Source organism: Barbus barbus (genome assembly GCF_936440315.1).
Source record: "Barbus barbus genome assembly, chromosome: 12".
NCBI classification, from domain to species: Eukaryota; Metazoa; Chordata; class Actinopteri; order Cypriniformes; family Cyprinidae; genus Barbus; species Barbus barbus.
The window spans coordinates 22,023,073-22,038,780 of NC_136740.1; the positions used below are offsets into that span (position 1 = coordinate 22,023,073).

Below are 15,708 nucleotides of genomic sequence, written 5' to 3' on the forward strand. Positions count from 1 at the left end.
CGCAACAGGTTTTGTGTCAGGGATTACAGATATCTTAGTTTTGACGTCATGTGATGAACTCATCTAAAATGTCACAGAGATTTTACATAATTTTTGTTTCATTTTAGGTTTTGGTGGAGGAAAGTACATTTCGTTCGAGGACCGGCAATGGCACCAGCCGTGCTTCACCTGCTCTCGTTGCTCTGTGTCGCTGGTGGGCGCAGGCTTCTTCCCTGAGCAAGATGAGATTCTCTGTCGCAACTGCAACAGCAATTTATAGAACGCAACCCCTATCCACACACCTTACCTTCCCATATGCACGCATACATGCACACGTCTATTTTACACTGCTGTGCCCTCAAATGAGAACTTCACATCTCATGTTACACCCATGCAGATACTGCTGTTTGAGATCACAGCAAACCAACAATCTGCCCCCACACACAATAGTCTGAGCTTCACCAAAATACTCAAAGAATAGGTTTGCTGGTTTACGACTGGATAAACAAGACTTGAGATGCACCAAAGATTGCTGTTGAGTTGTGAAAGCCACACGATGCTGAGTTCCAACTACAATCTATCCGTTGCACTATCCAGAATCCACACTCCATAAACTTGTAGGTCTGTATACACAGATAAAAATATCTGATCTGCCTACTAGTTATTCCCATCTTTATTTTTCCTGGCCAGCCAGAACTGTCATTAGGCTGGTAATGGTCATTAATGGGTGGATCTGGTCTGTGTTTGCAGCCTGTGAAAGAACTCAAACAGATTCCTTCATAAACACTCTAAGGTCAAAGGTTTGGTGTTCTGTTAAAGTGACTGAACGCCCATTTAGAATTGTTCCAAACACTCTGTGCCAAGCAAAGGATAGGCTACATGAATGAAAGCACAACTGATTTTGAGTTATAGCAAAGTTACACTTTGAGAAGCAGCCATCCAAAGCTAAACATCTAAGCATTTACACACCATATATGTTAAATAAATATGTGTGACTGCTGTAGTTAGTGAGCACTTTTTTCTAAAACTTCACTAAAACCTTTTGTAAACCTTTCTTAGCAAAGCTTCAGCATCAAACAACATTCTTTGGATTGCATATGCATTCAATTCAGTGGGAGTCTTCCAAAATGCATAGCAATGTCAGAATAAAAATAACAGCTGAAATGTTTCTGTAGTCCAGAGATGTTTGGGGAAATTAAGTTTGAAATTGTATACAGGTGGAGGACAGACTTGCATTTGCACTACTATAGCTTGAATTATCTATAAAAGCACAGAAGCTTTGAGATACAGCACGCATTACACTGTATATACACAAACTACATATTATTTCCTAGTCAAATCCTGTTTTTTATTTGTTTTATAATTCAGTATGACCTCTTCAGTCATCATTTCTTAAATCTCTATAAACATGTCTCCTCTTTGTTAAGAGTGAATGAAATGAAACAATATTTGTGTCAGTATGTCAAAAATGATAGTATGCATGTTGTCAAACTTTGTCAAATTGAGACATGAATTATTGTTATTTTACTGATGCCAATTTTACTAGTTTCACCTTCTGAGTATTTCTAAATGTATAAGTATATATTCACTTTGAGCTTTAATGCAGGAGAGAACGAGTTGGCTAATGTGCATTTCTTAATTAAAGTGATTCAAGGTTTGTAAGTTTGAGGTGTGGTAAAAAAAGTAATAATAATAATTGATTGTTGATAAATATTTTATAAATTAAACCAATTTGAATGTAATTTTTTCAGAGACTACATTATGCAAAAGCACCAAAAACAAGTATTTTTGGTAAAATTTGACTGTTTAGGTCAAGCACCCAAGAGCCTACTAGAATCCTCTACGGTCTTCGATCTCATTCAGGGTTACCTTGTGCCTCTAGATGGGTGTGTTTATGTGCAAATGTGCTGAGTGTGCAATTTCTTCGCCTTGATGAGGCATAAGAACTTAAAACAAACACGTGGCCAAATCTGCTCCCTCTCGACACTGGTGAAGGTCTTCCTCCCATTCTCTTTTTCAGCATTTTCACCAAAGAAGGAAATGGAAAAGGAGAACGGGACATGGTGGTGGGGGAGGGAGGCCTTCTGGTGGACGTTGGGAGAGCATGTGGGAGAGAACAGCCGAAAACGAAAATGAGAGAGAGGGAGGGAAGACTGAAGCTTTTGGAGCTGGTCCATGGCACTTCCACTGGGGTTCAGTTACATACACACAGTCAAGAGGTTTATGGGAAAAAAAGAGAGGGCCAGTGAGGCAATGGAGGAGGGTTAGGAGGATCACATGAGTGGTGGGTGAATCATTACCAGGGAAGGCCTGTGGGAAAACCGGACACTGTGAAGTCGAAGTGATTCAAAGCTTCACTGACTTATGTGGCTCCTATTTAATTAATCATCAAGTGATGAGGCCACCAAACCTGATATAGTCACTGAGATGAGTGATGAAGCCCTATACAACAGCTTAAAAGTCCTTAGATGAATGATGAAACCTCTTCTATTCTCCAGTTTTGAATGGATTAACTTTTGTCTGACATTATCATGTCTGTATTAAATAAGCAAACCAATCATAATAAAGACCTTTGACTTAAACTATAAAACTTATTTAAATGGATTTCACTTAAGTATAAATTAGTAAAACTGACTGTGGCTGATACTCAAGGTACAGTGTATAAGAGTAGATCAGCAAGTTTTGTGAGGCAAGACCAACAGGTTAATGTTATGCTGGTTAACATGACTCCTGCTGGTAGATGTGGGTACTACGATTCAACCATTCAAAAATAGCCATGCTATGTATTATGTCAAAATACATTTAATTGCAAACAAGATATGTACTGTTTGCAAAGTGACAACATTTTATTATTGTATAGTAGATGTTTTACCAATTTACAAAAAAAGAGAGGACCAAGAACAGATCCCTGGGGAACACTTCTTGTTAAAAGGGCTGGAGGGATTGTGTTATTTAAAAAAAACTACAACTTTTATCAGGGTAAGAAGTAAACCAGTAGTGAACTGTGTCAGCGATGCCAATTGCTAAGTATAGTACTGCAGACAGTATCGCATGCAAAGCCTTTCATGGTTGACAGTTCAAATTGAGAAGATTGAGACAACAGAAAATAGGAGGTCTTTAACAACCTGTGGGGAACAGTCTCAGTGCTATATCGAGGATTAAATCCAGACTGGAAAGGCTTATTTGAAACCTGGTGCAACTAAAGCTGACAAGAAAACTCTTCTCCAACACATTTTCTTCAAAAGGGAGATGTAATATACATGTGTAATTATATAAATCTGCAGGATCTAGACAACATTCCTTCAGGAATGGGGTGACACCAGTAGTTATATCTCCCAAAAAGGGAGGGCAGGTAGAGGATGAGTGAGGGATGTTGTGGATAATGTACTAGATTAAAGAAGGTTTAGCAATAAAGGAGAGACTAAGAGTGAAACTAAAAATACAAAAACTTTCCCAAAAAAAATACAGAGAAGGAATATTATAAAATTTCAAATGTTATAGATTTAAAGATCAAAAGAGTATGGTTCCAGAAGTAATATTTCCTTGAATTTTCATATTCTTTGAATAAACTGATTTCTGGCTAGACATTTTGAAGCAAATCTATAGGAGCTGTAAGGTTGTTTGAATAATCGTACAGCTAGTTAGTAATTATAATGCCTATGGAGAAAATAAATGGAAAATACTACTTCTCGAACTTAAACCACCAAAACCGTTGGGGCTAATTGTTGTGTTCTACATTACAGCATGTGATCAAAATGACTCTTATGAACTGGTTCTTTTTAATAAGTCAGTTAAAGTGATTTACAAAACTTGTTTGAGAGTTAGTGGTCAGTAAATCATATATTGATTAATAAGTTTTTGGATATGTCCAATATATCCTACAGCCTCAAATGTATACATATTCACACACACAACTTATAAGTATATATTTGTAAGTAAAAAGAAACGTTTAGAATTAGTATCCAAAACCAGAGTGACCATAAAAGTAGAAATAGCAGAAATAAGAACATCTGATTTTCTTATAAGTTAATTTTCTTCAAACAAGACATCACTGATGTTTGGAGGCTGTAAAAGTTTATTTTAAACCAAAATAATATCACTGATGTAATTTGTGCAAACAGAATTAAGCTGCATTCCTTGGATTCTACTTCAATTCTTATTTATCCAACTCATGCCCAGAGAATCAGGTGAGAATTCTAGCATGAGAAAGTGTGTGATGTCATCTCACTTTATCCTCAAGTGACATCTAAAAGCTTTGTATATTAAGTGCTGAAATGTCCATAACAATTAGCCCGTCCGGTGAAGCCAAATGCTCTCTGAAAATACCAGATGATTTATTGTACACACTGCTAGTTCCCATGATGACACCGTGCAAAGTACTGAAGAAATAGCTTGTTTTGTGTGCACTTTTATTTGGTGTCATGTGTCTCGATAAAGTCATTTGTGATTGTGGTTCTTCTATTCCTTAAGTCTCATGACATATTTTTAACAGATACCCTAAACTTAACAAGAAATGCATTACTGGTTCATGTGTCTGCTTGTTATTATCAAGACACATTTTCTAACACATGCCAGACAGAAATTATTTAACCAGTAAAGTCATCACGCTAAATTTGCCTATAAAATTAGTGGGGGGCTAATTGAACTTAAATGCTCATTAAAACCAGGACTCCAGCTCAACAGAAAGTTGCTCTATAAAGCACAGATCTGGCTACTTAGCAGATAGTATCCTCATTATGCACTAGCACGTAGGTCATTACACATGACAAACACTTGACCACCATTTTATCATTATTGTTAGCCAGTAGAATTTTTCTTTTGAAAGTTTGTGCTTCAGACAGCCAAATTAAACAACTTAGATTGAAGTCAGCATGTTGTTGAAATTAATTTTCAAGAAGTGCATTTAATCTTGTTTACCTGAATGGCCTTTATGAAATCTGTGGATGACATGAGAAATCAAGGACCTATTTGCAGATAAAGTAGTCTGTGCTTGTCGAATTCTGGCGAACACAACAGAAACCTAAAAATAAGGTATAAGATGGCTAAATAAGGTCGACATCTTAAGCAATTTGGGAGCAGAAAAGATTCACAGTAAAAAGAGAATCCTTATGACTCACATTGATTACACATTTCAGCTCAATTCTTCCATGTCTCTTAACAATGAGGGAGAGAAATGTACGTGTTACAGTCATAAATGATGTCAGAGCTGATATCGTATCACTCACAAAACAGCTGCAGTTTACAGGGTGACAGATTCCCAAAAGTAGACATCTAGACAAGCTTTCAGAATTAGTCAGCATGGTTGGTTACACTGTGCGAGTATTTCTAAATATCCTTTTAAAAATCAATTACTGGACTGGTATCATTTAAGGTCAAGATGACAAAGTATGGAACGTGGTTACAATTGACATGATCTACTATCTTTGTATTTAAAAAAACAATTTATTTAGTTATTTCTTGTAGTACACTTGAACCCATCTTTCATTCACTAGTGCACTCAAGTGTACTACAAGTGGTAGCTAAATACATTTTTTAAATACAAAGAGAGTATGTTAAAAGTGCATTTTAGTTCATATTCATGGTGTCTCAAAATAGAAGAGTTCAGTACACTTAGATGATCTTAAGTTTATCTTAAGAAGTACTAAAGGATCATTTTTAGCATATTAAGTACAAAATTAGTGCGCGAAAATAGAGCACTTTAAGTACATTATGGAAGTGCACTTGTTTTTCACCTGGAAATTCTACTTGTCCATAAATCAATGACAAACATAAACATCATCACTTCTTAAGTCTAGACACAATAAATCTCAACACATCATCTGCATTAAGTCATCACAGTCTGTGTACCAAGACAGTGAAAGTGATCCTTCCAGTCTAGACTGTAGAGACAGTAGATTTCAATACTTAGTTGATTCTTTGCTTCTCATTCATGTATATAAACATCATATCCGGACAGTTGAGAAAATAGGCAACATTGTAATTTAGAGGTTGGTGTGTTTAAACTAGCGAGAGAAATGGAGCAAGAAGAGAAGGAGGAAAGAGAATAGTGAAAGGGGAAAAAAAGGATGACCTTTTACTGTTGCCGCTGTGAAACGTGGCACTAGGCATGTGCAATAGAGGAGCGGTTTAAAACCAGGCAATGCATTCCAAGGGTTTACTCATAATCCCAGAGAAGCTCTCCACCGGTCTCAGTCGGCGTTTGGTTTAGTGCGGGTGTCCACTTGCTCAGTGTTGTTTAGCCACAGACACGTCTGTGCAGTCAACACTTGGAGACACAGACGCTTGTATGCAAATTAAGCAGAAACTTACAACATAAAATAATAGACAAACATTACAGATGCATAAAGAAAGATGATTTTGGTTGCAATCTACTCCTGAGGGGAATTAAAACTGGTCGCAGGGGATGTTTCTCCATCAGCATTAATCCAGTTCAAAAGTACAGTCAATGTATTTGATATTTCTGTCAGGGACAACATCACTGAGGTCTGTTTCAGCAAAGAGAGCCAGATGTATTTTTGCTGTAGACATTTTTCAAAAACCACTCATCACTCTCGATTGCTGTCATCACAACAGGCCGAAATGAGAGATGAGAGAATTTGTAGCTCAATGGCAAAACACAAAGTCATCTGTCTAAGTCTTTAAGTGACACCCTCAGGCTCGATGTTTAATGGTAAAGGTTTGGAAGCTGCGTCTGTGGTTTGGCTTTCCCCAAAATATATTCTTCCTCCCTTCTCTGTATCTTTATCTTACTCTCTCGCTCTGAGGTCAAGACATTTCTTTCCTGTGGATGGACTATGATGGTTTGAGTGGTTATCCGACACTCCATTCTTCCAGCAGCCATTTCTGTGGGTGAAAAAAGGCTGCGTTGTCTCAATATAACAATGTGTCAGGCTTACAGAAAGACAACAGAGCGTCAGCCATTACATTTGTGTTGGTATGACCAAAACTCTACTTGGCAGTGCAGCATGCACTTGGATGTGCATATGGAGCTGAATTTTGTCAAATTGTGGTGGTTGAAACAAAACAGTTATTTGCATTATCAGCTGTTTTCTTCATGATATTTAAATAGGATGCACAAATATAAAAATTCTGGTCAATGCCTGTAAACTGCTAAATAGTTTCATGGCTGATAAACAATATATTGCTGATATTAAAATTCTGTTCTATACAATTTAAAAAAATAAAAATTATAATCAGTTGTTTTAAATGATCAAAGTGAATTCATATTGTGAAATATTATGATAATTTAAAATAACTGTCTTCTATTTTAATTTTAATTTCAATATACTTTATTCCTGTGATGGCAAAGCTGAATTTTTAGCAGCAATTACTCCAGTCTTCAGAGCCATATTATCTTTCAGAAATCATTTTAATATGCTAATTAGGTGCACAAGAAACATTTCTTTCTTAGTTAAACAACAAAAAAGGCTAGAAACACAGATGTGTCCTTGTGTGAGATCGAACACAAATGTGAAGCAGATGAGGTGAAGGAGACGATTACAAACACCCTACAATTAATGCTCTCAAATTACTCCGAGACTAAGGAATTCAGTCAGAGGTTTAAAACAAGGGGGTCTGTAATACCTGCCAATAGCTAGCCTATCCATCAGCCTTCCTATTTATCTTGTGCTAGAAATGTGCTATTTGGTTACCATCATTGCTTAATTCTAAATTTTTCCTGTTTCAGGAATTACTGCATTAAATTAAGCATTTAAGAGTTCAAACGGGGTGGTGCAACTAAAATTGATTCAGCAGGACAACCTGCCATGTGGCCCTGAGGTGTTTCACAATAGTGACATTGATGTCTAAAAGATTTGACCTCTGCTATAAGTGAGGCAGTTTTCACACATAACGATCAAAGTGAATCATTTAAAGGTCCTAATTATCCTTAACATTACTCACACTTTATTGTGTCTCATGAGTCCTTTTGGCAAGTTTCCTGTTTTTAGACAGGACCAGACTGAAAGCAGCTGTATTAATGCACTCATTATATTCATTCGTAATATATGCTATGATTACAAAACTAAACTGCTGCTATTATAGGTCGTTTTTTCACATGTAACAGTCGGTAACAGTACAGAGTGAATTTCTCCTTCAGCAGAACAAAACAAGTTAATTTAATATGATGCGCCGCTCTCTAGTGGACAAAGAATAATTCAGATACTTGATACATTAGATACCTTCACTGATAAAATTAATTTCAAAATAATTATAAAACTGTGTCAGTTAAACTGACTCAAACAACAGCAAAAAAACAAAGACAAACAACAGCAGCCCTCAAGTTTGAACAACCTGATAACACTTCATAATAATTAGATATTAACAAAAAATACACATCTTGGAAGTTTATGAATATTAAAATATGGACATGTATGAAATCATATTAATCGAACGTTCATGATGCTGATTTAAGATTTAAATTTTTTAGCATTACATACGGATAGTTAATATTATTCACGCTATTATAAAGTGTTACCAATACAACACCTATAAACGTCAGGACATAAACTATCTCACATTTACAAATCTAGGTTGTGTGTTGTAATGTATTTGCTTATGAATATTAGTTTACTCCACATGACGTCGAGTGGGCTCCCGTTCCAGAGTTAAGCCCAGAGAAGGCTCCTGTTCCTGAATTCAGGCCTGAAAGCCCGGAGGCTCACAAATGCCCACCCTCCCACCCGCTCCTGCTTCCTCCTCCGCTGTCGTCTGGCAGCCCCTCTGCTCGCCCTCAGCCCATCATAAATGCGGTGCGAAATCCGCAGGACTGCCATCCTCCAGCGTCGCCATGGTCGGAGTTTCCCTTGACTCCGCCTCCAGCCTCTAAACTCCGGACTCCACCTCTGCCCGTTGACCCGTCGGCTCCACCATGGCTCCCAGCTCCCTCCTCTCCGCCGTGGCCCATCTGTCCACTGGCTCCACCGGGCTCCCTCGTCCCTCCGACTCCACCTTGGTCTGCCGTCGACCATCCTGCGCCTCGGTACTCCACTCCTCGGGCTCCGTCAGGCTCTTCCATCCCTTCAGCTCCTCCTCAGTCCTCTGTCGCTCCGACTCCATCGCAGCCATCTAGATCCCCATCTCCGCCTTGGTCACAGGCGCCATCTGCTCCGCCTTGGTCCCCTGGATCCTCCCCATCGCCCTGGCTCATCGACGGCTCTCCATCTTCGCCTCGGGCTGCTCCTCTACCTGCTCTGCCGCCGTTGGTCGGCCCCCTGGAGTCGGTGGCCATTCCTCCTCCATGGCTCCTCCCTCCATCGGCTCCACCGTAGAGATGGTCCTCACTGCAGAACACAAGATCCAGGGGCGTGGTTGGATCTGCATCCAACTCCTCCCACCTTACATATACCTTAACCTACCCGTCTCCACCCCCTGATCCCTAAACCCACCCCTAAACCTACCATCTGCACCCCCTAGATGTGGATCCAACCCTGCCCCCTGGATCTTTGTTCTGCAGTGAGGGGCTACTGCCACCATGGGCCATGGCTACTGTGGCCTGGGTCCTGTTATGCTCCTCCTGTCGTCTCCCTGGCTCCTCCCTCCTTCATCGCTTCCCTGGTCTCTGGCCGTCGTCCTCCTCCTGAATGTCCGTCCTCCTCCTGAGCCTCCTCCTAAGCCCCAACCTATGCCTCCCTCTCTTGTTATCTGCGGTGCGAGGACACACCTTCTGGGAGGGGGCGAAATGTCAGGAATAGGTGTGTTCGACTTGAAGCGGCGCTGCACAGAATGATCAGTGTATGACATCAAAGTACTGCGAGAGCGATTCGAAAGCATTCGAGAGTGATTCTGCGCTCTTATTGCTCTTGTGGTACTTTGATGTCATACACTGATCATTCTGCACAGCACCGCTTCAAGTCGAACACACCTATTGTACCCGTTTTGTCATGTGTTTCAGTTCCTGTTTTGTCTTATTTGGTAACCTTCTTGTCCTTGTTTAGTTTGATCATTAGTTGATTCCCCGCACCTTTCTGTCCCTCGTTATCCTGAGTTAAGCCCCAGTCTGTTCAGTTCATGTTTGTCGGGTCTACTTGTTTTGTCTATGCTGCTCAAGCTCCTGTTGTGATTGATTCCCTGTTTCCTTGATTGCTAATCGTTTCCTTGTGCTTCCAGCCTGTTCCCTATCCAGCGTAACGTGACACATGCAAGGTGGTATTTAAATTTAGTTCATCTCAAGTTTACACAAATAGTTGGCATGGGCGGCGATAGGGAGGGGCTAGCAGATGCTCCAGCACCCCCAAGAAAAACCAAAGCACCCCCATAAAAATGAAATAAAATAAAAACATTTGACTCATTACACATGCATAAATACTGCAATGCAATACAACATGATTTGCAGTCGTACGTAATGTCAGCATTTTATTTAAAAAAAGGATCGGTTCCTTGTGCCAAGTAGGCCTGCCCCCGACTAAAGATTTTTCTAATAAACTAGTCGCACGTTTATATTAATTTGATTAGTATAATAACCTACTAAACCATCCTTTAATATAGGTATTTAGGCATATTATTCCACGCTCAAACGTACGCATAACGCTTGCCGCAAAGCACCGGCTAAAGTAGGCTAATGATTATGAATGCATCAGGGGAAAAGAAGACATTTTAATTATTTATTAATAAGTGCTTTCGCAGACTTGCCATCTCCACAGTGGACGTGCCTTTATTAGAGAAATGCACCTATATGGACATAATCATAGAAGTTTTTTTTTTTTTTTTTTTATTGGTTTTCAAGCTTTCTGCAGATTTATTTCTTAGTCTGTGTGCTGGTTCATTGTTGTGATGCGCTCCATTCAGACTGCATGAGGCCCACCAGCATGGGGTACGAGAATACTTTTTGTACCAAAGAAAAAAAAATAATGACATTTATTCAACAATTCGTCTCCTTTCTGTCTCTCTGTGTCGGCGTAGCGCCATTTTGAAAAGCATCCGATGGACGTAACGCGTGATTACGTATTGTACGTTTATTTACGCTGATTTTAACGGAAACAGCGTATCCATGCGTTACTGATGACAGAGAATAGCATACGCACTTTGCGTCCATCGAATGCTTTTCAAAATGGTGCTACGCCGACACAGAAAGGAGACGAATTGTTGAATAAATGTCATTATTTTTATTTTCTTTGCGTACAAAAAGTATTCTCGTCACTTCATAAAATTCAGATTGAACCACTGATCAAGTAAGCACATAATCAACTTTGCACTGCTGTGCGCGATCGCGTCAAAGATCAGACAAATAAACACGTGCATGTTGGAAAGCAAATGTTTTGCAAAGTGCTACGCCACGTTTTTGTGTCATCTGGTTTAGATGAAAATAATATCAAAGGCGCCTTTTATCCCGGGGCGCCTTTAGCCCCATTGTACCCTAATAACAACCTGTTTTGGTATTTACTATTAATTGCCCAGCAATTATTCTTCATTGATCTAGCACCCCCTCAGCACCTGCGTTCAAAATTCTCTGGCCCCGCCCCTGATAGTTCGTCACATTAAATGAATATGTTCCAAAAAGCTTAAAACTGTCATAAACTGTGAACATCAGTTTGTCTGATTTCTGAATAATGTGTCTATTTATTTAGATATCTTGTTAAACTTGTTGATAATGGCAAAGGCACTATTTTTATTATTTATTTTTTATAATGTTTATTCGGTACTATAACATTATAAACCATTTATCTATATACCCAACAAAAACATCTAAATAATTATAATAATTAAACCGTAAAATGAAATGATTGTTGTATGTAGACAAAGACCACTAGTGCTGAAATACAACACCCACTAGGTGGCAGCACTTTCCTACTATTGCCAAAACTCAAGACACAATCCACAAACGGCATGTTGCGTGATTTGATCCTTTTTTAGCAATGGCTTTATGTTCAATATAATGCTAAAAATTAATGAAATTTCTTTACAACTGGACTTCACATTTAACTTCTTGAATAAGCGGGTTTCAAGCATTTTAAACAATGAAAAACAAATTCTGCGATGACCTGAACTAATCATTTTATGTAAATGATTAAACTTGTTCAGCTCTTCTGACTTATTAATGAGCAAACAATTGTACCTGAGCCATTTTTGTGTCATTGTCATTTCTATAGGCCTATAGCCTACTATAAGCATAGAATAATTATTTTACCAACAAAAGCTGAAAATGCAGTCTATCCTTTATCGGTCTCAGTAAAGTTGATTTAGAAAATCCGATAAGAATAATGTATCAGCTAATACGAGAAAATAAGAAAGTATCTAAACTGTGAATCAAACGCTGGTCTCCAATGGTTGGAAGCAGATGTTTGTGGAGTTCTCAGGCACAGTTCTTGGCTCCAGCGCTCTCATCCTGACACGCACAGGAGTTTTACACCCTGTCTGCACCTGCCTGACCGAGGGCTGTTTCTGTTAGCGTGAATGCCCATCAGCTCAAAAAGCTCGCGCGCGTATGAATCACCACCAGACACTGATTATAACGAAAGGTTTCGCCGTTCTAATGTTTGTTGTTGTTGTTGTTGTTGTTTTTGCTTCCATTTGGAATATTGTGCTGTATTGATTCGGTTATATATAGTTTGCATGTTTGAGTCTCATAAAACCTCTGGGGTCCTGCACTGGCAGGGCGCCTCGCTGGTAGACACCACAAACACGGTGCCAGCTTATAAATCCCACCACCCACACTCCATCACTCTCTGTTCCAGAGGCACCCCTTTAGAAACATCCCTTTTTGGCCCCCATTTTCCCTCGCCTCAGATCTCGATCCATACGAGAGAGGCTGCAGTGTTTCAGAGCAGGAGAGATGAAAACGTGGAGCGGTTTTCTCTATGGGGAATCCCTGAGTTCATGCGAGGAGAGCTGGACTCGGTTATGATTTGAAAGAAAAACAGAAATTGGGTAATTGGTAATAACAGTGGGAGAGCACATGGCTTATACGCGGAGAGTAGGCTATATGACATGCGGGAGACATGTGGCCTCATTTGTCCCGGTGGAGTCCGTGACCTGAGGGGGAGGATGGGGGATATCTTGACTTCTGTGACTAAGCAAAAATGCTCGGCACTCACGAGGTGAAATGTTCAGACGAGGGCGAATGATGATGTTTTTATACAGGCTCGTCAAGGTACGGAGCCCCTAAATGTGAAGAGGAAAAATAGCTGGGACGAAAAATTAGGCTATATTTCAATCCTTTAGCGTTCTCTCGCAAAACAATCACCGCCAGAGAAATTCTGTGTTCGCTCGCTAAATCTTTGTGATACGATTTGAGGAGTGAGAAAAAATGGCAATATTTTCTCACTAAAAATGGAACGCAATAAGTCTCGCGGGTGAAAATTACAGCCTATTGAAATGTTCCCTGTCAGAGGTGGGAGGAAAAACAATATTTTAATAACGAACAAAGTTTCATGAGGGACTGCAATAGCCTAGGCCTACATTTAGGAAATGCATAGTTTCGCGGGAGGAATTATATTTCAATGATTTTGCGTTCCCTGCCCGAGAAATTTTGCTTTCGCTCGCAAAACTTTTGTGGGAAAAAAAAAAGAATTTGAGGAAAACAAGTAACCTATTGCAATATTTCTGCGAGCGAAAGCAGTTTCTCGAGGGGATGATTTGATGCTTTTGTGTTTCTTGCGTTCCCCTAAGAAACGTGCGTTAACTCGCAAAACTTTTGTGATAAAAATAATTTGGGAAATAATTTTACAACAGAACGAAAGGTGTTTTCAGGGGGATAATAGGCCTACTTTTGCGAGAACGCAATATAAAATCGAAAATATAATTTTACAGCCCTTCTCAGATTTTTCTTCACTGTTCCCTTAGGGGCTCCGTGTTAATGAGAAATCAAGAGCTGATGAAATGGAAACATGGCCGAATGAATAAATGCAGAGAGGGGGGGCGAAGGGGAGGCCCGGGGGGTGCGAGAGATGAAACGAGAGAGAGAAAGGATGGGAGTGGAGCGAGAGAGGGGGAACGAGAAGGAGAGCTCCGTTCCATGGAGCCGGCGCAAGAATTTATGATCAGGAAGGGGGATGAAAGTGTAATTCACGGTCCACTCTCTACCGTTTTTCTACCCTCCCCTCAGTAATGAGAAACGGCTGTTGCGGTTGGAGAGTGCGAGCCCGTCTAAGCCCCTCCCCCTGGCGATGACACATCATTAGTTTTTATTTCTGTTCCAAGTTTTACGGCCCTTGCCCGGGCACCAGCAACCGCGGCACATGCTGAACCGCAATCAATATTCTGTTTGAACGCGAACCACTCATGTACACACTAGGGGTGTGCGATAATATCGTAATTGTTGTTTAACGATGTGCAATTTAACATTATTGAGTATTTTGCAAAAACCAAACAACACAGAGTGCACACATAGGCCTACATTACATGATGAAGTCTAGACTAGAGCGCGTGTGTGTTCTTTCACTGCATGATTCAGTCTATGAAAATGCATTAAGAAAGATCACAAAATTCAAGATATGGGGCAGAAAATGTATATATTTATATAATTTTATATAGTTAAAAATCACACGAGGAGTGCCGTTTTTCTTAAAAAATAAGCATGATTACAAATGTGATATTGATTTTATACAACAGTTCAATAAACAATGTTAATATTTAGAGACTTACATTTTAGACATTTGCTCTATTTCGCCAACAAAAAATAATTCCAAACAGCTACAGCACTGTTTTGCCTCTCTGAGGAACATGACAGTGTTTAAATGATTTGGTTCAGTCGCAATAACTCATTTGTTAACAGTGACGTGCTGCTACCTGCTGGCGATTTAATTTCACTTTTAAAGTATTTTTGCATTTTTGATCAATGTTTAAAATATCAACACATTTGTAACTGTAGGTTAAAGCACTCCATGTCCCTCTGAGCTGCATTAAACAGTGTGTAAATACATCTAAATACCACTTCAGAAGCAACTTCTACAAAGATTAATTTTGTTGATACTGGTTTCATTTGTTTGGTAACAGCCTAAATGTCTTATTATTCTAATTGACTGATTAAATGTAACAGTTTGACTCAAGTTTGACTCTAAACACTTTTAGAAAAACAAAAACTTAAAAGGATTTATTAAAAGTGAAAATGCCCATAAAAATTAAAAAATCTATTTAAACTTATCAAAAGATTCATTTCTGTTCACTGATGTGAACTGACCACACAGAATATGAATAATATCAAAAACTGCAGCTGTCCACGGTAGTCAGATATCAGCACAATAACACACTCGGCAAAATACCGTCTAATTATCGTTATCGAAAAAATACCCCAAAATATCGAGATATCTTTTATTTTTTCAATATCGCACACCCCTAGTACACACACAAACACCTTCCTCTCCTGTCGTGACACAGACCACCCCACTGAAACACTGCTGTGCTCCGCCACAGTTAAATAGGCTGTAGCCTACTGATCATTTTCCCTCACAGTATTTGCACAGCTACGTGTGTTGTCATCCCTTTAAAGAATCAAATTTGCCATGCCATGATTCGCAAATAAAGCACGCTTTTGATCTAAATTAGCCAAACCGGTTTGCAAAACGGTCTGATTGACTTTTATTTATAGAGTAATGACAATTAAATATACTACTTTGCAAATAGTGGCAATTATCTGCACCTCAGTATTGTAGTACATTATAAAACAGTACACAATAATATTGTATTGAGTGCAAATTATAGTTTTAATTCAAATTATTAAATGGATGCCTTGGGACAATAAAGCCATCCCTATACTACCCTACCCGATACTTTTATTTTCAACTTTTTGATTAT

The 15,708-nt window shown here is 39.2% G+C and overlaps 1 protein-coding gene across 1 annotated transcript in view; it reads left to right on the forward strand.

The window, feature by feature from the left end:
- LOC306878390 (four and a half LIM domains protein 3-like) overlaps positions 1 to 2,562 on the forward strand; it is a 46,190-nt gene extending 43,628 nt beyond the window's left edge. The window contains exon 6 of the mRNA XM_079430721.1: positions 108 to 2,562. Coding sequence (XP_079286847.1) covers positions 108 to 259 — 152 coding nt within the window. The 3' untranslated portion in view covers positions 260 to 2,562. The remainder of the gene's footprint in view (positions 1 to 107) is intronic.
- The last annotated feature ends 13,146 nt before the right edge of the window (positions 2,563 to 15,708 follow it).